Source organism: Bombyx mandarina, chromosome 09 (genome assembly GCF_030267445.1).
Source record: "Bombyx mandarina strain Sakado chromosome 09, ASM3026744v2".
NCBI classification, from domain to species: domain Eukaryota; kingdom Metazoa; phylum Arthropoda; class Insecta; order Lepidoptera; family Bombycidae; genus Bombyx; species Bombyx mandarina.
This window is the reverse complement of record NC_143216.1, coordinates 13,600,511-13,625,426: the sequence shown is the minus strand read 5'-3', so window position 1 is coordinate 13,625,426 and position 24,916 is coordinate 13,600,511. Positions and strand designations below refer to the sequence as shown.

The following is a 24,916-nucleotide window of genomic DNA, read 5'->3' as shown; positions in this document are numbered from 1 at the left end:
TTGAATTGTTAAAACATTGGTTATATTATATAATATTTGTATATAACGCATTATAGGGGGTCTTACAAGCGCGTTATGCGAGAATACACCAACAACGCGTTTCTTATAACGCGGAACCAATCTACCGTGTTATAGGGGAGATTAGTGTACTTTACTACAAACATTAACTAACGCTAGTAGGTTGCACTTTGATTAGGCCCTCAGATTTGTTATTCAGAAATTCTCTCCCATATCAGAATGAACGAACGATAATGTTACTTTTGATGTAAAACAATCGTTTTATTGGATTTACATGATTCGAAAACTCATATTTAAAGTTTAAGAACAAGTAATAAACAAGAAAATACAGTAACTTTTACTACTCTAGTACAGTCGGACGATTTTCTTTTATAGTCCTAATTTATCAATTAGCTGAATTAGAGAAAAAAAATCTATGTACTTGAAATTATTATCTCAATCTTGAGGTACCAGTGATTTATGATCGGATTTCAATTTTTGAGCGAACACCGAATGACACCGATACAAAGAAGTAAACAAACAGACAGTGTCATTCCGTAAATAACAATGAAACGTCTTCACAAACACTCACTTAATCATTCCCTCTATGTAAACAATAAACTATAAATAAACTGATAATAATATTATGTTTCAAGAAAAAAATATTAGCAAATAACAGACGTACAAACTCATGAGATGAAGGATACATTGCTAGCCGGTAATGAGCGCGCTTCACTTCCTGTAACGTGACCTGTCTTGTACTTTGTTTACTCTGTGACCTTCTTCATAAAATCTGAATACTAAATAACACTAAATTTGAAATCAATTTAGAACAATTTTCCAGAATTTCGTTTAGTTATGAATTTGTCTTGATTAGTGTAGGTATTGGATTGACTCTATATTTTTTTTCTATTGACTTTGTGTACTCTTCATAGTTGACAGGTACGACGACAAAGACATGTTTTTGTTTTTATTTTATGACGTATTTCAAATGTATCCAAATTGTTTATTTTTTATACTAGTTGGAAATATTTGAAAATATTTTCTGTATGTATTCAGACTCTAAATAAGGAAATTCAGCGAATGTTATTTGAATGCGAGTCGTTATTCCCATAACATTTGTCAGCTCTTTAAGTTTGACTGCGACGCAAAGCTTGGTACTTAATGATTTGTAAGGGTAACCCTGAAACTGATTCTCATCAAAAAGCGATCTCTTACAGATAAATTAAACCGTAGATCGTAAGCTATATTAATAACCATCGATAGTAATACAATAATTATTTATAATTAGCTGACCCGGCAGACTTCGTAGTGCCTCAATCGATAAATAAAAGACCTAAACTTTTGTATAAAATAAACTTAAAACAAAAGGAATCCGTCCGACGGGGGACGAATTTTGTTGTCAAAGGGAAAACAAAATTGTTATTTTTATTTCATTCAGAGCATTTTCATATTTATCTACTTTTTAAACCTTCTCTGGACTTCCACAAATAATTCAAGACCAAAATTAACCAAATCGGTCCAGCCGTTCTCGAGTTTTAGCGAGACTAACGAACAGCAATTCATTTTTATATATATAGATACTGTATTAAACAAATCGTATGTGTATTCGGAATAGACTTGTCTAAAGTCGATAAAGTATTTTGGCACATTACACTGTAAACAATGTACTGTACAAAAAGCGACCAGGAATCTGGCACGCGACTGGCGTTGCCTAAATCTAATGCTAAATCGATTCCATGGTTTGCCATTCCATTCGTATTGAGTAATGATAGTTCGCGAGAATATAATGGACCGACGGAAGTACATCAATATTCAGTGGTCGTATTGACCCACCGAATTCATTTAAGAATATATTTTGGGTCACGTGCTTGCTTAGTGGGTCATTTATTTCTTTAACGTGACTGTTACGATTTATTGACGTTTTTAATATGGAGGAAACTTCACGATTCTATGTTTTTGTTTAGTTTTTGTTTTACTGAGAATGAATCATTAGTTTTTTTTAACAAATTTTCAACAAGGTGTTTGTAAGAGATTTTTTTTAACTAGTCACGTTCATTTTGCTGCGAATTAGGATTCCCTGTACTATGGGAACCATACTGGGACAGATATAGATACTTATATAATATAGACAATAACACCCAGGCAAAGAGTAAACAAATCTGTTCACAACATGAATTTTGCCAGGCGTGGGAATCAAACGCATGACCCACGCAATAGTCAGGGGCACTAATTACTGCGCCATACAGTTAGTATGTTTATATTTCAAACGAAGGAAAACATTCTGCCGAGCCTATGAAAAGTGGCTTGGCAATACACTAAAGGTACATCTAAATGAGTGCAGTAGAATGGCCTCGAGCAGGGAGAGATGGCGGGACATCGTGAGACGCATCAAGTCTGCCCCTTCCAACACTACATGACGATCACGACCACTCTGTCAAGAGTGACACGATTGAAAAGAACACATCTAAACCGCTGTTATGAGCTATGTAGAAATTCATCTTCAACCTCTAAAATGAATCACTTTGTGTGAACCTTGGTTGTGAAATTTTCATATCTTTTATCTAATCGGGCCAGCTATTCTAACGTATATTATAGGGAAATGCGTTTAATGCACTATTCAGTAGCATTATCTCTTATGTCGGCGTCCACGTGTCCTCGCTCTTATTGTGATTTGTTATCTTTCTCAGCTATATGAAGCTCTACGTGTGTTTTGAATAGTTTGGACAATGCGCTGTTGACAGATCGACTATAATCTTCTATTAAAATGTATACTAATATATAAATCTACAGTGGTTTTTACGGATGTTCCATTATAACTACTGAACCATGCATCAAATTGACTTGAAACTGGGTATCCATGTAGAAAATACATGTACTTAAGGGATAGGCTAATATTTATATGAGTGTTGGACTCCCTACACCAGTTGGGGGGGGCGTTAATGATGAGAATCTTTGTGGGGGTGAGAAATAATAATGCTAATTTTAAATGCCCAGCGAAGTGGACGGTTACAGCTAGTAGTGTTCTGTATAAGGGTCTTAATAAGTATATGTATGTTTTTTTTTCGTATTCATCCAACACCGTGTTTATCTTCGGTGCGTACGTTTCTCGAATTCATTGTTGTTCGTTCAAATATTGATATACATATTTTGACCTCGAATGATAAATGCGTATTGATATATTTTATAGCTATTACAATAATATTTATGAACTGTTCACCTTCATATACTTACTGGCATAAAACAAACTTATCTGCGATTTGTTTGCATAGATAAAACATATGCTATATATGAAAGTATGAGCGCAAATTATTATTTTTGAAGGAATTAACAGTGAATGATTGATTGTTCCACTAAAACATTTAAACGCGTCGAAATAGTATGATAAATCGATGTAGGTTTTGAAGAAATTTTGTATTTCTAAAATTAGAAGTGCTCCCCTCAGCTTAGCGTCCTTACAATTACAATATTAAGTTTTATACAAATATACCGATATTTGTACCACTACTCTGTGGATGAAGGCACGAGATAAACTTGAACATTTCGATGCACTTAAGGGTTAATTTTGTTTTAAAAATAACTTGACTTTATACATCGATACGTTATTTTTAAAGAAACATACGTATCATGTCGAGTTCCATGAGCTCGCCCTTCAGTGAAACCAGCCCCTAGAGAAATATACAAAATAATACTTTTACCACATCCAGATTCGATCCATCCATCCATCTTTTTTTTTTTTTTATTGCTTAGGCGTGTGGACGAGCTCACAGCTCACCTGGTGTTAAGTGGTCACTGGAGCCCATAGACATCTACTACGTAAATGCGCCACACACCTTGACATATAAGTTCTAAGGTCTCAGTATAGTCACAACGGCTGCCCCACCCTTCAAACCGAAACGCATTACTGCTTCACGGCAGAAATAAGCGGGGCGGTGGTACCTACCCGTGCGAACTCACAAGAGGTCCTACCACCAGTAAAAAGTAAAGTTTCTGTATACCACATCAATCTTCGCTAACTTTGTTATTGTCTAGTTTGCAATGAATCGTTCAATGCTGTACTAACTTTGGATCTAGAACAATGGCTTGTCATTACAAACGACATCCTCTTTGAGTTTCCCGTGGGCTTTCATGCAAAACTTCACCAGTGTGCCGTGTCGATCGAATGCTAATCAATTATCGTATAAAAATAGACATCAGTATTAAAATAACTACATAATATGGAAACTTAATCTACTTTAAATTTACCTTCAAATGTGTAGGTTTTGAAATTAATCAAATATTATATTATTACGTTATTATTATATTTAATTATTATTTTTATTAATTACTAGACCCGGTCGACTTCGTAGTGCCTCGATCGATAAATAAAAGACCTAAATTTTTGTATAAAATAAACTTAAAACAATAAAAGGAATCCGTCCGACGGGGTACACATCAAAGGAAAAATAAAATTGTTATTTTTATTTAATTCCGAGCATTTTCATATTTAAATCTACCTTTTAAACCTTCTCTGAACTTCCAAAAATAATTCAAGACCAAAATTAGCTAAATCGGGTCCAGCCGTTCTCGAGTTTTAGCGAGACTAACGAACAGCCGTTTTAGTAGTCGTCGTGGCCTAACGGATAAGACGTCCGGTGCATTCGTGTTGAGCGATGCACCGGTGTTCGAATCCCGCAGGCGGGTACCAATTTTTCAAATGAAATACGTACTTAACAAATGTTCACGATTGACTTCCACGGTGAAGGAATAACATCGTGTAATAAAAATGAAACCCGCAAAATTATAATTTGCGTAATTACTGGTGGTAGGACCTCTTGTGAGTCCGCGCGGGTGGGTACCACCACCCTGCCTATTTCTGCCGTGAAGCAGTAATGCGTTTCGGTTTGAAGGGTGGGGCAGCCGTCGTTACTATACTTGAGACCTTAGAACTTGTATCTCAAGGTGGGTTGGCGCATTTACGTTGTGGATGTCTATGGGCTCCAGTAACCACTTAACATCAGGTGGGCTGTGAGCTCGTCCACCCATCTAAGCAATAAAAAAAAAAAAAAAAAAACAGCAATTCATTTTTATATATAGAGATTATATTACTACGTTATACTATAGGCTAGAGGTCCCACAGTAGTCAAAATTCGACTATAATTAATTGGAATTGTAAGTTTGTACACTACTATGATTGTATTTTATACTTCTATAATCACAAATTTCGCCAAGACTACACTATAAAAAATATTAACCAAGACAAACAATATTTAATCTATTCTCAATTTAACAACTAACGTCAAGAACAAAAGTTTGTCAATAAATACTAGGCTGCACTAAAAGTATCGGGAATGGAATATTTCCACTGTTCCTGTCATATTAAAATCTTTTTAATTGAAAACTCCTTGGTTTTAAAAATCGAATACCATTTATTTATTTAAAAAAAGATTCTCGGTCTTGTCACGAGGTTTTGTCAAACTTGTTTAGTCGTTGAGAAAATGGAATTGACTCGAGAAAATTCAAGAGCGATGATTTATTATGACTTTCGAAGTGGTTTAACACAAAAACAGTGTGTTGACCGGATGATTTCTGCATTTGGTGATGAAGCCCCATCCAAAACCACAATCGCTGGTTTGCTGAGTTTCAACGTGGACGTTCAAGCTCAGTGATGATCCCCGTCAAGGTCGTCCAAAAACTGCAGTCACCCAAGAAAACGTTGATGCTGTGCGTAAGCTGATTGAGGAAGATCGACATGTGACATACCGCGAAATTCAGGCAACTTTAGACATTGGCATGAGTCAAATACAAATAATCTTGCATGAACAATAAGGTGTAAAAAAGTTGTTTTCCCGATGGTATCCGCATTCGCTCTGTGAAGAGCAAAAAGCGGCTCGCGTTGCTTGGTGCGTCAGAACTCTCGAAAGATTCCACTCAGGATCCTCAAATGCTGTATACAACATTGTATCAGGTGACGAATCCTGGATATACGCGTACGAACCCGAAACAAAAAACCAGTCACGAGTTTGGGTGTTCGAAAATGAGTTAAAGCCAACAAAAATTGTTCGTTCATGGAGTGTTGCAAAAAAAATGGTGGCCACGTTTGTCTCCAAAACCGGCCATGTTACGACTATTCCTCTTGAGGGACAAAGAACGGTTAATGCAGAATGGTATGCTAGCATTAGTTTGCCACAGGTCGTTTCTGAACTCCGCAAAGAGAACTGCAACCGCCGCATCATCCTCCATCACGACAATGCGAGTTCTCACACCGCGCACAGGACAAAAGAGTTTTTAGAGCAAGAAAACATAGAATTATTAGACCATCCGCCATACAGCCCCGACCTAAGCCCTAATGATTTCTATACTTTCCCTAAAATAAAGAATAAATTGCGTGGACAGAGATTTTCATCACCTGAAGTAGCTGTGGACGCCTACAAAACGGCCATTTTGGAGACCCCAACTTCCAAATGAAATGGTTGCTTCAATGATTGGTTCCATCGTATGGAAAAATGTGTCAAATTTCGCGGAGAATACTTCGAAAAGCAATAAATACATTTTTAAATAGTAATATTGTGTCACTTCGTTAATTCCCGAAATTTTCAGTGCCGCCCTCGTAGTATGCATGCGTGTGTGTGTCAAATACATGGTATGTGGTGTGTGTAATGTTATCATTATTGATTTAATGTATCTTTTATGCATTATTTAAAAAAAATATTAACATTGTGCACTTTTTCTCTATATTCTCTATAAGTGTGGAAAATTTCATACTCCTCCGTCCGCGCAATTTTCGTAGAAAGGGATACAAAGTTTTTGCTTCACGTATTAATAATAATATATAGATTTGATATAGACAGGTGTTCGAGTTCACGGTGCGCCTAGCGTTATATGGTTAATGGTTATCTTTTGTTTGTATCGGCCATACACATAAATAGATCGAGGGGTGAAAGACTATTTGGTTTACGCGATATTTTTGCAACTTTACAGGAGGGCGCCATTTAAAGAGATTTAGAAAAATAATCAAATAATATTAAGTATCATAACAGCGTTGTAAACAAATAGGTCACTAGTTTATCGATGCTTTTGTCGTTTTTTGTACCTTGTATCATCAATGAGTGTGTCGTTCAACGTAATACTTTTGAGACGAGATCTTCCACGAAACTTTTAATAGGGTTGAGTCCGCGCGGATAGGTAGGACCACCAACCGGCCTATTTCTGCCGTGAAGCAGTAATGTGTTTCGGCTTGAAGGGTGGGGCGGCTGTTGTAACTATACTTGAGACCTAGAACTTATATCTCGATATGGGTGGCGCATTTATGTCGTAGATGTCTATGGACTCCAGTATCCACTTAACACCGGGTGGGCTGTGAGCTCGTCCACCCATCTAAGCAATAAAAAAAAAACATCAAAACAATCCGCCTCCGAAACGTAACCACATCTATAGCTTGATGTAAAAGTAGCGAGTAACGAGAATGCCCTTTAATTTTTTTTGGGTTGCACCGAGACCGCTTTTGTTAGTGCCATGTTTATGCTAATTTATATCATTATTACTATTTTTACCATGTGAACCAAATGATAGACTCAAGCTATAGGTATTTAAGGTGCTTCTAAGATTAGAAATTGGTTCGTAAAGGGGGCACTGAAAAACCGGTGTGGAAGGCCTGCTGGGATGAACGTTTTGCACTTGACTGGTGGTAGGACCTCATGTGAGTCCGCACGGGTAGGTACCACCACCCCGCCAATTCTGCCGTGAAGCAGTAATGCGAGACCTTAGAACTTATATCTCAAGGTGGGTGCGCATTTGCGTTGTAAATGTCTATGGGCTTCAGTAACCACTTAATACCAGGTGGACTGTGAGCTCGTCCACCCATCTAAGCAATAAAAAAAAACTTGGTATGATGATGACAATACAACTTCAAATGTATGTTTTCCTTTTCAGGTGTATGTTACATTTCCCCTGAGCCGATGTACTCTGATAAGGGAGATTTCTCAGAGCCTCTAGACTTAGATGTTTCAATGTGCAAAGAAAAGAAGAATGCCGCATCGCCTGGAATCGATAAGGTTCCATTATTGAGACTGAGAAATGGCGCTCTTCAGGCGGGGCTCAATGAGAGACTTCAGAAAATTGTCGCTATGAGAAAGGTATGTATGTATACACTTTGAAGTGCTCATCACTAGTATTCTAAGGCGTTACCTTATACTTTCCTGACCCTCGGTTTTATCACTCTGAAGAGTTTCTATTTTGAATATAATTATGTAGTTAAAGGTTAAGGTATCGAAGAACTTGCTAGAATAATTTGCTTGCTTTATAAACTTGGACTAAGTAACAAACAATGATGCTAATAATAATTTGGCTCGAGGGTCTTGTGGTAAGTCAAAGTTTGAGTGGAGTTGAGGGTTGAGGAAGTTTTCAGATTGGCATAACATCACTTTTCCATTTTTTATTTGGATTAGAACTTTCGTGTATAGTATTCGAATACCACTGATATTATAAAATAAAGGGAAAAGGGTTTTATATTAGTATTATTAAAATCCAAATTAGAAGCGCCTATGGTCTTATGAATAAGACGTCTAATGTGTTTGTAAAGATTGATGCGGCTATGTCCAGGTTAAAACCTTGAAATCAGATACGATTTTTCTATGTTAATCTAATTCATATTTACGAACGACTACCACGCTGTAAGAAATATCGTCTTCTTTTTTGTCTCTACTTACCCCTTGCCCTTACCCCACATTACGTGGGAACGTATCAGCATGTCCTCTTACCATGCAGCATAGGAATTTTCACGTCATTCCGGATCCACCCGATCCAATAATCGTGCTTTTAGGTACCCCAAGCACCGGTCATCATTCTCGTCGAACCCGTCGCTTGCGACGAAGGGCTCGGCGAGTAAATTAACCCACAGACACAGCCCACTGAGCTTTTCGCCGGATCTTCTCAGTGGGTCGCGTTTCCGCTCTGATGGTAGATTCTGCGAAGCACGGCTCTTGCTAGGGTTCGTGTTAGCAACATCGTCAGGTTTGAGCCCCGTGAGCTCAACTTCTAGTTAAGGTTACGCTTACGTCTATGGGGTATATCTTCATGTCATAGGAAAGGATTTTTCTGTTTCTTATTTTGGTATTTCTTTTACTTTATCTGTTTTCATCCGTTCTATTTATTGCATTTTATTACTATTAACATTTACACTAAAATTTTGATTTGCATTTGGCAAGAGAAAAACTTATTCGTTTTCCTGTATTTTCGTAATATGTCACAACGACTTTATAAACACTGTGGAACGCTTAACGAGGAAGGGAAAGATCTTCCACCGAGCGTGGGATATTGCTCGGTAGACCGACGCTCCGAATGTTGTTTTTCGGAACTTGTATATATGCAAACTTATCTTGAAAATGTCGTCGTCGTCGAGATTTAGGTATCTGTCAAATGTCTTGCGTTGTATGATGACTACCAGCCACGACACTATATGGAAAGGAATATCATTTAATAAAAAATAAATACAGAATAAATTCAATTTGTGTGGTCCTCGCCAGTACGGAAGCTCCTAAGATTAGGTGGCACAATGGTGCCTATGTTTGTCGGGAAATAAATTTTCGTCATGTCGGTAGGCTGTTTGGTTTCCAGTGGTCACTGTCGCTTATTAACATCGGCAATATAGAAAAGTATGGCCAATCCTGTTTGATTGAAAACCATTTACAATGCGCTTTGAATGTGTGACATTATCCCAAGAAATTTTTATTATATGCTACAATTTCTATAATATAATATTTTCAAGGTCATGCGTCAGTCACGGTTATCACATGCAGCTTTAATAACGATCGAACGGAACCAATCTAAAGGCGTTTAACAATGAAATGTAGAATTAGGGACGGTAATTCTTATCGCAAATTGTGTTATCATGTGAATAGAAAAGGTTATCACATAACTTTCTACGGAACAAAGCATACGTTTTATTTTAATTGAACTATTAATGTAAAAAGGATTAAAAATACAATTTTAACAAAAACGTAATATATACAAAAAATGGATTGCCGCTGGTTGCGATGTCTGCGATACAAGATGAAGGCTCCAGAGTGAGAAATCGCCTCACAATACGCGTCGTGTTCAAAATAACTAACTATGAGCTCTATACTTATAAGGATGCTATAAGGATAACTATAAGCTTTCAGTAAAAAGCCCCTAACACGGCTGGATAACGAAAGTTTCATAAGGTGTTGATCGAAACATTTCGCTATCAAACCGTGCACTGACACAAATTGTTATAATTATTATTGAAGTCACTACGATGATACACTACGTATTAGTCATTATTGTGAATTCTGCTTTGGTTTCCAATCTCTCGGAATGTGCTATTAATTCCAATGGATCGCAAGCGAAAAATAATCGACAAATCGGCTCCCTTTTTTACTGGAAGTCAAAGGATGTAGTTGATATTAGCTCGACTTACAAGTGGCAACGCGACCCAACCTGAGTATCTACAGAAATCCTAATGCTTGCAAAACTAAATGTACTTAGACTCTATTACTGAACAAGGAAATATTAATCCCTGTCCGCATCCATTATTAAGTCATTATCATTAAGTCCGACGACCTTCACCTGTTTTGACGTTCAAATCGCGAACAGACGATCGGAGGAAAAAAATTAGCTTTTTTTTTTACATTAAACTCTCAGTCGTGTAACTAATGACGCTACCTAAAAAAGACTACAACTTAATTACAGAAAAACCTGATTGATATGATAAGATAAAAGAAGAAAAAAAAATATATAAAAAATGAGCTACAACCAAAATCTATATACTTAGTCTGGCCATAAATACTGTTACAATTAAAAATAAAAAAAAATCTATTGCAAATAACATTTATTACTTTTACAGTGTGTTAGTTTAATACATAAATATAAAACAATTTAAAGTATAAAAAGCTTATTCGAAGTGGTCTCCATTGGCTGCAATACAGTCCTTTAAACGTTGAGGCCAGTTATCAATAGAAGCACGCACTCTTTCCATGGGAAAAATTTTCACTGCCAATCGTACGGATTGTTTTAGGGACTCTAAATTATCATGGCGTTTAGAGCAAGCCGTACTCTCTAAAACTGACCATAAATCATAATCCAGCGGATTAAGATCGGGACTAGACGACGGCCAGTCTTCAGCTCTGATGAAGTCCGAAACGTTCGTTTCCAACCAAGACTGCGTAGACCGAGCTTTATGACCTGGCGCCGAGTCTTGCTGGAAGGACCATTCTTGATTATTGAACACGCTGTTGTTAAGGGGCTTCCACTACCTTCTCAAGAATGGTATCTTGATACTCTTGTGCCGATGTTTTGATACCTTTTTCACAAAAGTATGGCCCAGTCACTCCTTCATAGCTAATACCCCACCAAACCATCACCGAAGTTGGATAGTGCCCACGTTGCACTCTGTCGACTAATTGGGAAGCTTCCTTAGAGCTTTGAGCATAAATACGGTAATTTTGTTTGTTAAAATGTTGCTCAATTGTAAAAAAATTCTCATCCGTAAAAATTTTTTTTCTATGACCTCCCTTTGCGTACCGCTTCAGTAGTTGTTTCGATTTTACCACCTTATTCTATTTTAAATTATAAGTTAAGAAATGACCATAGGCTGCAAGTCCTAAGTCATCTTTTAAAATACGCGACATGGTTCTAGGTGCTATCTTCATCTCCCGAGATAAAATCTTTTGCTTTCGGACAGGATTTCTTCGAATTATTTCCCTTACTGCTTTGAACACCTTTTTCGTACGAACACTACGTGGACAGAAGGACCCATTGAAATCTACGTCATTTTTACTTATCTATGAACATTACTAATGGTTATGGTATGGTATGTTTGCTTAAATTGCATCGATTCCCAAAATATTTTTAGCGAGAGACCCTTTTTCATTTAGTGATGCCACAAACCCCAAGCCGGATTACCTCAAGAATTAGTTTTATTGATGTAAAATCTTTACCAATTTCAAAACTTTACGGTTGGTTAAGTTATCGTGTATGTAAGCGGTCGACTCCTTGGGTTTGGGAATCCTTGGTTCAAGGTCTAAAGGTAATTCCTGTGGGGTTATCGGCTATGGTGACCACTTTTTGCCGTTACTATTATGTATATATCAAAGAAAAGATACATATATCGCTTTTAATGTATTTATTTCACTAACAGGATGCTATGCTATCCCAACTATAAACTCCGCGAGTTTTTCTCTTCTTGTATTCTCTATTCTGGAAGTCATTCGTAAACACGCGTATTCGACTCGCACTGAACGTTTTGATACGTGTGCACCGGGCTTGTTAAGCAATAGGTTTTGTTTTGGATGTGACGGAAAGTGACGAAATTCGACTGTAGTGTATGAGGGGGGCCTTTCCCAGTTGAATCTACGAAACCATCGTATCTCTCAGCAATCTGCGTCGGAACCCTAGAGAACACAGAAGCCAACGAAAGCAGGCGAAAGCAATGTGACGTCCATTACTCTCAGCCTCACTACCCTAAACATTAATTTCATTTGTTTATAGGAAGTTGAGAATCAGCGCAAGACGTCATCCCTACAGCGCAACGTCGTGTACCCGCTGGCGATGCTGCTCCTCCTCGGACTAACCACCATCACCGTGCTCATGGTGCTGCAGAACACCCTCGAGCTACTCATCGGGATCAAAGCGGTGCCGCTTAGCACGCGGGTAAATATATTTACCTGTTAAAATAGAACACACCTTTACATTCGGTGAGTGTCCCCTACACCAGTTGCGGGGGCGTTAATGATGAGAATCTTTGTGGGGGTGAGAAATAATAATGTTAATTTTAAATGCCCGGCGAAGCGGTCGAGTACAGCTAGTAAATCTATAAAATCAATATAAGCTATTAAATGTATTAATTTTGATACCTATATATTTTAGGCATTCTTTTTTTTTTTTATTGTAGAGCAATCAATTTGGACTATGTTCTTAAAGTATTTTGTACAGTTTTATAAATTTATCTAAAATGTACTAACTAACATACGTGAAGTTCTTTAAAATAGGGTTCACCCAACGATCGAACTCCGATCACAATCGATGAAAACACAACACTTAGATTCATTTTATGTATTTTCTCTTTCGTTTTTTGACATTTTTTTTAAGTTTGAAAAAAGATTTGTCTTAATGTATTATTTGATGGTAACAATAAAGATTTTTAATGGCTACTAAAAAAAACCGATTGACAAACAGAATGAGAAAAATGTACTATCTTTTAAATGTTCTTTTTTTCAATCTCGCGTATCTTTGACATGATTAAAAGTACCTCTACGGCTTAATCGCCCTTGAACATAAAATTTAATTAAAAATAATATGTAATACCTAGATTAAATCGTAAAAGTGGATATAGATATGAAATCTATTAAAGATTATGTTCAAATCTATACTAATATATAAATCTACAGTGGTTTTTACGGATGTTCCGATAACTACTGAACCATGCATCCTATTGACTTGAAACTTGGTATCCATGTAGAAAATATATGTACTTAATGGATAGGCTAATATTTATATGAGTATTGAACTCTCTACACCAGTTGCGGTGGCGTTATTTATGGGGGTGAGAAATAGTAATGTTAATTTTAAATGCCCAGCGAAGCGCTATGAGCGCTATGACATGTCCTTCTTCAAACGAGGCTTGTGGAGAGTATTAAACGGTAAGCAGCGGCTTGGCTCTGCTGACATTGCTGCTGGCATTGCTGACGTCCATGAGCGACGGTAACCACTCACCATCAGGTGGGCCGTATGCTCGTCTGCCTATACGGCAATAAAAAAATAAAATAAAAAGCGGACGGGTACAGCTAGTTAAACTATATAATTAACATCTGGGTAAGATTTGGTTTACATGATAAAAATGTAATGTTGTCTTTTTTTCGAGCAGCAATTTACACTGGGCATAACGTCGTTGTCGAAGATGGGCTGGGCCGGCGCCACCCTCGAGGCGTTCCTGATCCTATACCTGCACGCGGCGTCGCTCACCGGGCTGAGCGCGCCGCTGCGGGCGCTGCGCGTGCTGCCCCGCGCGCGCCGCACGCCGCTGCCGCGCATCATCGCGCTCGCCGCCGTCATGCTGGCGCACTCCACCGCGCAGCCGCTGCTCGTCAAGATATTAGGTATGCTATCACTGTCTTACTGTTCAGGGAGACTTTTTGGCGGGAACGCGAGGAGTGAAGTTGTGTGATTGATTTTATTTTGCCTATTTAGTCTTTCTTCAGGTTTAAATGTGTAATAACGGCGGTTTATTAACTGTTTAATATTAATATCTGTGAAAGTGCACAAATGTGGGAAAATGAAACGAAAGCTGCTTGACGTTACTTATCGGGATCCTCCAAAAAATCCACTGAAAAAATCTCATTAAATAACCACCATTTTACTGAGATTATATTTCATCCCATATCATCTCATCTCATGTCATTTAATTTCATCCCAGTTGATTAATGTCTCAAGTTAATCATCTTCATTTCACTCCATATTATAATTTTTCATAAAAATAAGAACATAAATTAAAATAAGACATGACTTAAGGTCTTAGTAGTAAGGTGAAGATGAAAAATTTAATCGTAGGGAAACGTGAGTCCGCGCGGGTGGGTTCCACCACCCTGCCTATTTCTGCCGTGAAGTAGTAATGCGTTTCGGTTTGAAGGGTGGGGCAGCCGTTGTAACTATGCTGAGATCTTAGAACTTATATCTCAAGGTGGGTGGCGCATTTACGTTATAGATGTCTATGGGCTCCAGTAACCACTTAACACCAGGTGGGCTGTGAGCTCGTCCACCCATCTAAGCAATAAAAAAAAACGCGATCATGACCATTATTGAGGCGTTTTTTTTTTTTCAGGAATATGGTAAAAAGTTATTTACATCAAAATACAAGTTACGACATTTCCGCTTTCTTCCCTCGACATAAAGACGTTTGTAATAAAAGTACATCATACTTTTAACAACTATTATTAGCCACTGTAATGTTCATTTAATTAATCCATTCGTCTGCTTTTTTTTTCTAACACAGGTATAACGAATTTCGATTTGCTCGGCGAGTTCGGGCGCATCGAGTGGCTGGGCAACTTCAGGCTGGTGTTGCTGTACAACGCGATATTCGCGGCCACGGTCACGCTGTGTTTGGTCAGCAAGTTCACAGCGAGCGTGCGCCGCGAACTGTACAACAGGTTGGTGGAGAATGTGAACATCGTGGCGCACTGTGTCTCTTTCCTCAACAATTGAATACGTCGTGTCCGATGATCTCAAATTGTCTACAACTGTGTGATTTGTGCTAGTTTTTAAAACGTTATCGATAGTGTAAAAGTTAACTCTTAATTTGTATGGAGTTGGAACGTTTGCCTACGTTTCCCGCTAGGGGCGCTGTTCCAACTCCATACAAACTTGAGTTAACTTTTACGCTATCGAGTACGTTAAAAAACTCACACTAGGCACACTGTTTAAGGTGCGGACTCTGCTTTATGTCACAGCTTTCAAATGTACTATAAAAACTCAACTTTCGTGGTGTTCTATATTATAGTTTATGATCGTCCAGCTAGTAAGAACATATCGCATGAAGTCCACACCTTAAATACGTACACAAAAATATTCGGTTGGACATTTGTTAGGAGCGGACCTCGTGAGTTTACTAAGCGGAACGAATATTCAATATTGTAAGAAATTTTGATAAAGCCTAGTGTAATTGAGTGATTTTTTTTTTTAGTATTTGTCGTAGTTTGAAGTAAAGGGACTGAATTGTTTGAATACATTTTTCCATAGCCCCAAAACTTACCTTCGAATTTTAATATCCATGATGAACTGAATTTTAAAATAGGACTAAGGATGGTACTAAATGTATATTGTAGTATTTGTTCTACAGGTATCTTTTTAAGTAAGACCACTTGATGTAGCTCCTTTTATTGTATTAAGCATTTAAAACATTCTATAAGAAAATGAAAAAAAATTGCAATAAAAAAAAAGGAAAAATCATATTTTTTTTCTTGCATTTATAACCATTTTAATTCACTTGTGTTCCTATGTTATGAATTTATTAATTGAATTAAATTAACAAATTGTGATCGTATAAGTTTTTGAGGAAAGATTCACGTATAAAATTTATTTTTACCAATGAGACTGAATTTGTTAAAGTTATGATTAGAATATCCAGGAGATTATTTATGTTAAATATTAAAATAATTTTATATAATTTTCGAATGACTCCTAAATTAAATAAGCGTAGATTTATCATTAATTTGTAAGTTTATTGCCATGACGATAAATTATCGTAAATGAATTTTTCCAATAATATTTAATCACTATATTATCCAACAAATTTGCTTTGCGCTTAGAAAAAGAGCAGATGTGTTAAAGTTACAACATGAAAGACACAAAAGACTGTTTTTACTATACCTAAGTTTTAATTAATCCAAAAATTTGGTCCATTGCTCAATTTTTACATCACACGTTTATTTTATGAGATATTTAAGTGAAGAATAATATTGAAGAGTTCTTTTCTAGTCTCTGATGTATTTGTATTACCTACATTTTAGGAGCTTCTTTAAAATCATTCGCCATTATATTAACCCATCTGCAATCATTACTAATGCGCAAACCTGCTACATTAATTCTAATACTGAAACTATTAAGTTAGGTCGACAGAAGGAAACTGTGCCACAATATATTATGATTTGAATCTGCATTAAACTATGTAACTATTACTATAAAATAAATGCACTTACAGTTTATATGTTGTTATTGATAGGTTTCTGTGTGAATCTCTTTTGTGAGCAAATTTTATTCAGTGTGTGAATTTTATACATTTTGTATTAAACTGTGTTATAATATAAACATTGAGATTGCATTTTAAAATAATAATATACGAAAAATTTAATTTGTTCTTTTATTTCTTGTCCATTCTTTGTATATCGTGTAAAGTATTTAAAACCATGCACTTTTCATTTTTGCTTTCTATATACATATTCCTAATTGGCTTTGTGGCTTTTATTGTTTTGCTTACTGCTTTGCATTGTCAATTTTTTTTTCCCGGGTATTTTCTTTCAGTCTCATTAGGTTGGTTGGTTTCACTAGTTTAGAATTTAGTAATGACTTTATTTTTTTGTTTAGGTTTAAATGGATGGCTGATTTTTTTAGTGTACCAGAAGATTCAAAAACTGTAATTGATATGTTGAGTATTACGCAACTGCAAGATAGAACCATAGCACCAGACAAAGCGGAGAATACTGATAAAACTGCCAAAGTTGAAAAATCAGAATGAAGGTCTGAAAACTTGGATTAAGACTTAGGTATATCTGAAAGGCAAATACAGTTTTCAATATGTGTTTTCGTTTTTAAATGGGGAACTTGCAGTAGGTTAAATATATCAGAAACAAACGGGAATATGTATAAATAATTTGTTTAAAGGAAAAGAGGAAGTTTTTGTTTCCGGACTTGTTAGTGTTTTAATTGGACTGTACCTATGTTTTAATTCGTGAATTATTATTTCGGTTAAATATTCGGGACACATGTCTTACAACCACAAAGTTGTTTTCAGATGTAGTCTATATTACATATTTTTATTCCCTATTATTCTTTAATCAATAAAAATTATTTTATTAACATTCATACATGAAGTCCACGTAAGTCGTTTACTTATTTCATTATAAATAATTGCCTCATCAACACATCCAATTAGTCAGTGAGCAATATACTCACAAGCTTTAGAAAAGTAATAATTTTTTTTTTGTAACAACAGTAACAGTAACAGTAAGTATTTCTATTCTGATCTTAATTCACCAGTATCAATTGATAACCAGAACACATTGACATCACAGAATTAACATTGCATCACAGCATTAACATCGTCCTTGAGACACGAGGTTGAGTTATCTGACACAGTATTTCTGTAAGTCTAAATATGTAATGCTGAATTGATAGCAGTTTAGTGCTTCAGAAAGCACATATTACTGGTACTAGGGCAGATTGAATGTTTTTCTACAATACAGTCGACTTGGTTTATAAAGGAATATTCCACATTGTGATCTATTCGTAACCATTTAATATCTAAGAAATAAAAAATAAAAAGTAGCAATATTGCAGAAATTAAGTTCCGTCAGATTTATTTAAAATATTTATTAAAATTTATAAGAAAAATACAATAATATAATTTTGGTGCAAGTTCCCCATTCTAAATGTGATAATTGTAAATTGAAATAAAATTTAACTTTTTAAGTATGTAAGTCAAATTTAAACTGTGATGTATAATTTTAATTGAATACTGATATTTAATGTTATAAAGGTTATGTATGTACATGTTTAAAGAAATAAAATACCAAAGTAATCTTCATTAATTTTATTTTCTATAGGACTGAATGACATGTAATGTTTACCGCATTTTCTCCCTTCAGTTTTCAAAATCAATCTTCGTGTATTGTTGCGTACAACTTCTAAGCTCTCGTTGTGATTGAGGCCAAGCAGAAATCCCAAATTTATAATATCATTTACACTACGGATATGCATGTGATTGTCAGCTCCACTTGTGAGGATTATATTCTTTGATTTCCCCACAGTGTGGTAAACATGGGCATTGCTTATTATATTCTTTCGGGCTGTGGAATCTCTAATAATAGGGGAGTACATTATTTCAAAAAATATACCCCTGTCTACAGCTTGTTTGTAAAGTTTACGATGTACTTTAAAGGGTATCCTTCCTTCAGTTTCGAAACTAATAATATCGATATCCATAGAACTACAAGCATACTGAAATGCTTGTAATGTTTTTGGTATAACAGCTATAATATCATATTTTTTTATATTTTCAGAGCGATTTAATTTATGAACGATTCCAGAATCTGAAAATTCTATAGTAATCCTTTGCAGTATGTTAAGTTTTGTTTGAAAATTGTTATCTTTTGGTAAATCCATCGGTGGAGGAACGAAATCTTTAATCTCTCTCGTGTCTCCTTTCTTTTTCTTCTTTTTAGGTTCATCGCTTCCTTCTTCCAAACATGTGTTTATTGCTATCGTGTTAAAACCAAGTTTCTCAATTATATGTAATTTGTCGATATCGTAGTTTTTACTAATTGATAAATCGCAGAACCCCCAATTGCTGGACATGTTGAATAAACCACCAAATTTACTAATCTAAAATTTTGTAGGTAAAGAGGTAATTACAGATTTATATGTCGTTAGTTGACTTTATGCGCCGAGGAGCTTAAAACGCAATGTATTTCAAAATATAACCACATATTTTTCGCATAATATAATAATAAGTTTATTTTTCGTTAGAATAATTAAATAAAGACTTTGTTTTGAGCTATTACAAAATTTACAAAATACAAAGTTACTCCTTCGATATAATCTGTATTAAGCATAGATATTCGAGATTTTTTTTAAAGATATTTTATGACCTGGTAACTAAGACCTTTAAGTCATGTCTTATTTTACTTTATATTCTTAATTTTATGAAAAATGATAATATGGAGTGAAATGAAATGAAGATGATTAATTTGAGACATTAATCAACTGGGATGAAATTTAATGCAATGAGATGATATGAGATGAAATATAATCACAGTAAAATGGTGGTCATTTACTGAGAAGATATTCGAGATAATATGTTTGTATTACAGATTAGTTTAATAGTTACCTACTATGTTTAAGTTTTTTTAATGGATTTTATGACCTGGTATCTAAGACTTTTAGGTCATGTCTTATTTTAATTTATATTCTTATTTTTATGAAAAAATTATAATATGGAGTGAAATGAAACTCAAATGAAGATGATTAATTTGAGACATTAATCAACTGGAATAAAAATAAATGAAATGAGATGAGATGATATGATGGGATGAAATAAACAGTTAATAAACCACCATTATTACACATTTAAACCTGAAGAAACACTAAATAGACAAAATAAAACAAATCACACAACTTCACTCCTCGCGTTACCGCCAAAAAGTCCTAAAATCAGCTTCTTGCGATGCCATTGATGCCAGCTTCAAGTTTGTTCTTTCGTTATTACATTGTACTTAGATAATTTTATATGAAAGTTGAACAGAGCGGAATGCAATTTATTTATTTGAAACAGTAAGCAGTTGAGAAGAAAATAAGGATATCGACGAACGAGATGAAACGAAATTTACTAATAATTCAGTGGACTTTTTGTAAGAATCCAAAAAAACACATCGGATGCAATTCGAACTCCCTTCACAGCTTATTTTCTCGTTTTTATAATTCGAATCTATTTTAGACGTTAGTCAGCACACTTTCACGTTCGGTGAAGTTGGTATAACCCCTCGAAGCTACCAACATATGTAGGTAAAAAAACGTCTGCACAATATTCATATTATGTAGACGAATAAAACCATAGTCTTCCCTAACCACGAAAACTGTAAAGTATTTGAAATATCGGAATTATTAAAGTGAGAGTAAAAAGTACGGCATTAAAACCATAAAAGTAAACTTATGTTGCGAAAATCTTAGGTAATATCACGCAATGGTTTTGTTGCATAAGTACTTCCACTAATGCTTTATAATATTTCAGAGATCGGTTTACTCTGTTGGCATTAACAGCTAGTTGTCGGAAATGGACAGGGCAGAACTCCCATCTGGTGTTTCGGGGCTTTATTGAGTGCCTATCCTGTTATAATAACTTTGAAGTCAAATTCTATTTCATTTTGATTTTGAGAACTCTGATTGGCCTTAGCCACCTACTCCTTAGAAAATGACCTATAAATCCTTCTTGGAAAGTTAAATAAAATGACACAAGTCACTTAGGTTGAAGAAAACTCAACAATTAAATAGCCGTGTGTATAGTACTTTCTCTGAATGTGTAAATTACCTATCGATTTCAGATTGTGTAAATAAATACCTTTTAACACGAAATAAATAAATAAAAATCAGTAAAATAGTACAGCAAGCGTGTATTTCAATAAAAAGATCCTTCTAAAAATGGTTATTCGAATCGTAATAGCTGGTGAATCACAATGTGAAACGTTTGCACAAGTATGCCTTGTAGCTGATTATATATCCCAAAATCTCCCAAATTTTTGCTATGAACAAATAAAAAAGTCGGTATTGGAATGGCAGGTAAATAATAAAATATACGCGTAATGTTACTATAAAACATAAAAGATTTCCAATGAAGAGATTCACTAAAACATTTCTATTTTAACTATAGGCTTGGTTAAGTAAAATTAACCAGAAAAATAAATGGCACCACATCAACTCTCCTATTGTTTGGAAAGAAATGTTAATGAAAGGTAGTAAGCCCGTCTATATCGGAGGAGCTTCAGAATTTCTAGAGTACTGTTATTCGTATTATAATTTCGATGCTTTTATGGCATCGTCAAAGTTTTGTGGATTGGTAAAAAATTTTGGTCAATACCAAGAAAAACTAAAAGTTGAGACCTTCAGCAAGTCTACAGCAGAATTTTCAAAAGTCATAGCATCCGAAATGAAACCTAATGAAAAATGTCACAAAAATATAGTAATAACAATTTCTGGAGTTTCGAATCCTTTGGCAATCCATATATTGTCGGGTCTTTTGGAAATGAGCAATTTGGGACTATCCAAAGTTTACATTTATGATAAGGACTGTTCTGCTGAACACATGGAGTTAGTTGAAAGACAATGCAACTACATTATGACATGTAATTCGGGTAAAACTGTAAAATACGTAGAGAAGCTTGGAATGGCTCTTACACACACCAACTTACTCATTATTCTTGATCACGTTTTATTCAAGTACGTGTTAGTTTATATTATAGTAGGTACTTAATTTGTTTTATAGTTTTTCGGATTAATTTCCATATAAGCTTTTTTAGCCATGATTTACCTATGGGCGAATGGCTTAAGATGAATAAAAAGAAGATGCAAAACATAGCGCTAATCATAAATACTTCTGCTTCCCGAGAAATGTTTGTTATGTTTCCAAATGTTGGCCCTGCTTGTTACAATGCTACTGTTTTGATAGATAAAACGATACTTGATCATAGAAACATCGTAGTCGCCACATCTGATTTGGGCTTGGAAATATCTTCGGTAGCTGCAGAAATTGCTGAAATACCTTTACGCAATATGTATTGCCCACCAGTGTGGGGTTTTGTTGGAATAAATCATTTGGTAGATATATGTACCACCGTACACAAATACAACAGCTTTGAACCTTACAAAAGATATTATAAAGTAAGAAATTCTTCTTTAAAAATTGGAACTTTAACACCGGAAATGAGAACTATGGAATATCTCATGTTATCAGATGAATCTTTGTGGGAAAAAGTGTCTCGAAATCAGGTGTTTATATATATATATACTATTAACTGGTCGTTTCCATTAGATACCAAATTTAATGATTTGTATGAATTGAATTGAGTTAATCTTGAAATGTTTTATTTTTAGGCAAAGAGAGCGAAAGACCAGATTGCTATTAACAAAGCCTTAGCAGTATTGAATGTAATCAAAGTTTGGTTATTTGACGTCAGGACTGATCAAATTGTAAACTTAGGAATAAAGTGTAATGGTTAGTACTCGATAAGCAAGTAAGTACTTTTATTATAGGTTAACCTCTATGAAATATTATTGTATGAAATGTCTATAGAGATTAATGTTCTGCTTAATCAATATTATTCCTACAAACAGGTACTTTTGGATTAAAATTTAAAGGAATATTTTCACAACCTGCAAGGTTCGTTAATGGTCATTGGTTGCCTGCAGAAGATTTTTTACTTCCACGAGATCGACAAATGAAATTATGTTATCTAGATAAAATGGCAGAGTTTGTAATGACACTTAATCCTAATAGCTTACCCAATATTATACCGCGTAATTTTTGTTTTTGCAAAACAAAAGTACTTAAAAAGAAGATTAGGTGGTAACTTTTAATTTTGGTAAAACACTTGTTTTTGAACGAATACAACTGTCATTCTGACATAGAGGAACAAGGATGCAACATGCTAGATGAAAAATACACACAATGCGAAAAGCGTCACCATTGCCAGAGTTTGCCAAAGATTATACTGTCTGTGGCTCTTAATCATGCTGAATGGAAAATTGCGAAGTGCGAACTCGTCGTTCGTCTGTAGTGAAGTGCAGTGTTGAACGGAACGTATTCGTTGAGGGTTGTATTACTTTGTCGAAGTAATGTTATGACGTGCAGTTACTGTCTTTGTTTCCAAACGTTTTATTTTAAATTAAATTGTTTTACAATGATGTGATAGCTGCAATCAATCGTGAAAATCAGTCGTATTGCGACATGATTCTTCCCAAAGTATGATCGTGCCAAGAGGAGTTATTAGCGTAGTTTGTATTTCGTATTGGTTAAGTTATGTGAATTTAGTGCCAACAATGAGATAGTGGAGTGTTGTGATGTGGTTATGGGACATGTGGGGGGTGTTATGGGCCGTTGGGCACCTGGTGTCCGTGGTGGCGACACCGCTGGAGCCCGCGCCGCCGTCTCCACAAGGTGAGAGGAGGAACCTTGCTATTTGGCGCCTACGCTACAACCTTACACTGTCTAACACCGTTTGACTGTGTTTACTTTCATTAAAATCTACTTATTATGTTCTAAGAAAAGAATGTTTGACTTTCACAAGTTGAATTTTTAAAAGTTCATACTAGGCTATTTAAATTTTCAAGAGTAAATAAATAAATAAAACGATGGATAACTTCTAATTATATATAAAAATATAGCTTGAAAACTAAAATAATACACTTAAATAGCAAGTCAAACTCAATATTTTAAAATAAAATTTTATTCTTGTGTACCATTAAGTTGCAGTAATGAATTGTTGTTATGAGAATTGGTTTTTGATACATTTGTAAATTTCATTTAACTTGAATCATCTTCAAGTTGGTGATTAATACCTCTATAGTGTCCAAATAGGCAAACTAAAATATTAATTATTAATTCATCAATGAAACAGGTAAAGAATAAAAAAACACTAGTACATCACATAGTAGAAATATATTTTCAAAATCCCCATGTAGGTGGTCCACAAAAACTAATAACATTGTGAATACAGGAAAAACTTAGATTTTTATTTTAGATAGAACAATACAGATTAATGTATCAAATTTTCTTGATCATCTGAATACTTGATATATTAAATATAAGAAAATATTTATCTCTAATAGGGCCTTGTTTTGACACAATGAAGAATGGCAGTTATTATAAACCTCTTGTTAACTATTTGTATTTGTATGCAAGATAAAATCTATTTTATGCCATTTGAAGTACCTGACTGTTAAATCACGTTTGTTATCAACGTTTCAAGTTAGAATTATTGTTTCTACTATGAAGACTAAAAAAATTCTCGTGTACTAGAATTCACAAATGAAATGTACTAAGTACGCATAAATGCTTAACCAGATCGTCAGTTAATACTTAATTGTAAACCAGATCATCAGTTAATACTTGTGAATGCTTGCTGAGATTCTTACAATTTTCTACTTAAGTATATATGTGAAATTTCATTAATATTTATGCACCCTTTTAATTCAGGACTCATCATTGAGATGAGTGCTGTTGCACTATCAATTGTTTTCACACATCAAATATTTCCAAATTTGTTGTTTGAAAATGTACTTGATCTATTTCAAATTATTTAAGTGTTGCCTCTAAACATTATGATTTTCAAACTAGAGATGGTTCCATAGTTAAAACTAACATTAACCTCATTGGCCTTTTTTTATAATAGCACTGGTTTTTTTATTGCATTGATAAGTGAATGATCTCACAATGTAAGCCTAATTTACGAATATCTAGGTGGGAGAAGTGATAGAAGTCTTAATTGAGTCTCATAAATTGGCTGCCCCATGTTACAAACCGGAATTGGTGGTTTCTAACCTTGAATGTGACATAACGTCAACAATTAAAATATGCAAATTCAGAAAACGATTACACAATGTTATTTCTTGATTGTGTTGGCCGCCCGTGTGTTATGTACGTATTCACTCAGAAATTTTT

The 24,916-nt window shown here is 35.0% G+C and overlaps 4 protein-coding genes across 4 annotated transcripts in view; 3 read left to right on the top strand and 1 right to left on the bottom strand.

Annotated features, from left to right (window-relative positions):
- The window catches only part of lili (LMBR1-like protein lilipod), a 38,303-nt gene extending 20,622 nt beyond the window's left edge, over positions 1-17,681 (top strand). The window contains exons 6-10 of the mRNA XM_028173075.2: positions 7,909-8,111; positions 12,484-12,645; positions 13,859-14,090; positions 14,984-15,140; positions 17,074-17,681. Coding sequence (XP_028028876.2) covers positions 7,909-8,111; positions 12,484-12,645; positions 13,859-14,090; positions 14,984-15,140; positions 17,074-17,224 — 905 coding nt within the window. The 3' untranslated portion in view covers positions 17,225-17,681. The remainder of the gene's footprint in view (positions 1-7,908; positions 8,112-12,483; positions 12,646-13,858; positions 14,091-14,983; positions 15,141-17,073) is intronic.
- A 474-nt stretch (positions 17,682-18,155) lies between these two features.
- On the bottom strand, positions 18,156-19,316 carry Rpp30 (ribonuclease P protein subunit Rpp30). The gene has a single exon (XM_028173077.2). The coding sequence runs from the start codon at positions 19,060-19,062 to the stop codon at positions 18,262-18,264; it is 801 nt and encodes a 266-aa protein (XP_028028878.2). The 5' UTR covers positions 19,063-19,316; the 3' UTR covers positions 18,156-18,261.
- Positions 19,317-20,901: 1,585 nt separating this feature from the next.
- On the top strand, positions 20,902-22,826 carry LOC114242075 (putative malate dehydrogenase 1B). The gene is made up of 5 exons (XM_089729610.1): positions 20,902-21,039; positions 21,131-21,696; positions 21,768-22,245; positions 22,351-22,471; positions 22,591-22,826. Exons 1-5 carry the CDS (start codon positions 20,902-20,904, stop codon positions 22,824-22,826), a joined length of 1,539 nt encoding a protein of 512 aa, XP_089585736.1.
- A 106-nt stretch (positions 22,827-22,932) lies between these two features.
- The window catches only part of LOC114242067 (uncharacterized), a 173,508-nt gene continuing 171,524 nt past the window's right edge, over positions 22,933-24,916 (top strand). Inside the window, exon 1 of the mRNA XM_028173073.2 lies at positions 22,933-23,413. Within this exon, the coding sequence (XP_028028874.2) occupies positions 23,317-23,413 (97 nt within the window). The 5' untranslated portion in view covers positions 22,933-23,316. The remainder of the gene's footprint in view (positions 23,414-24,916) is intronic.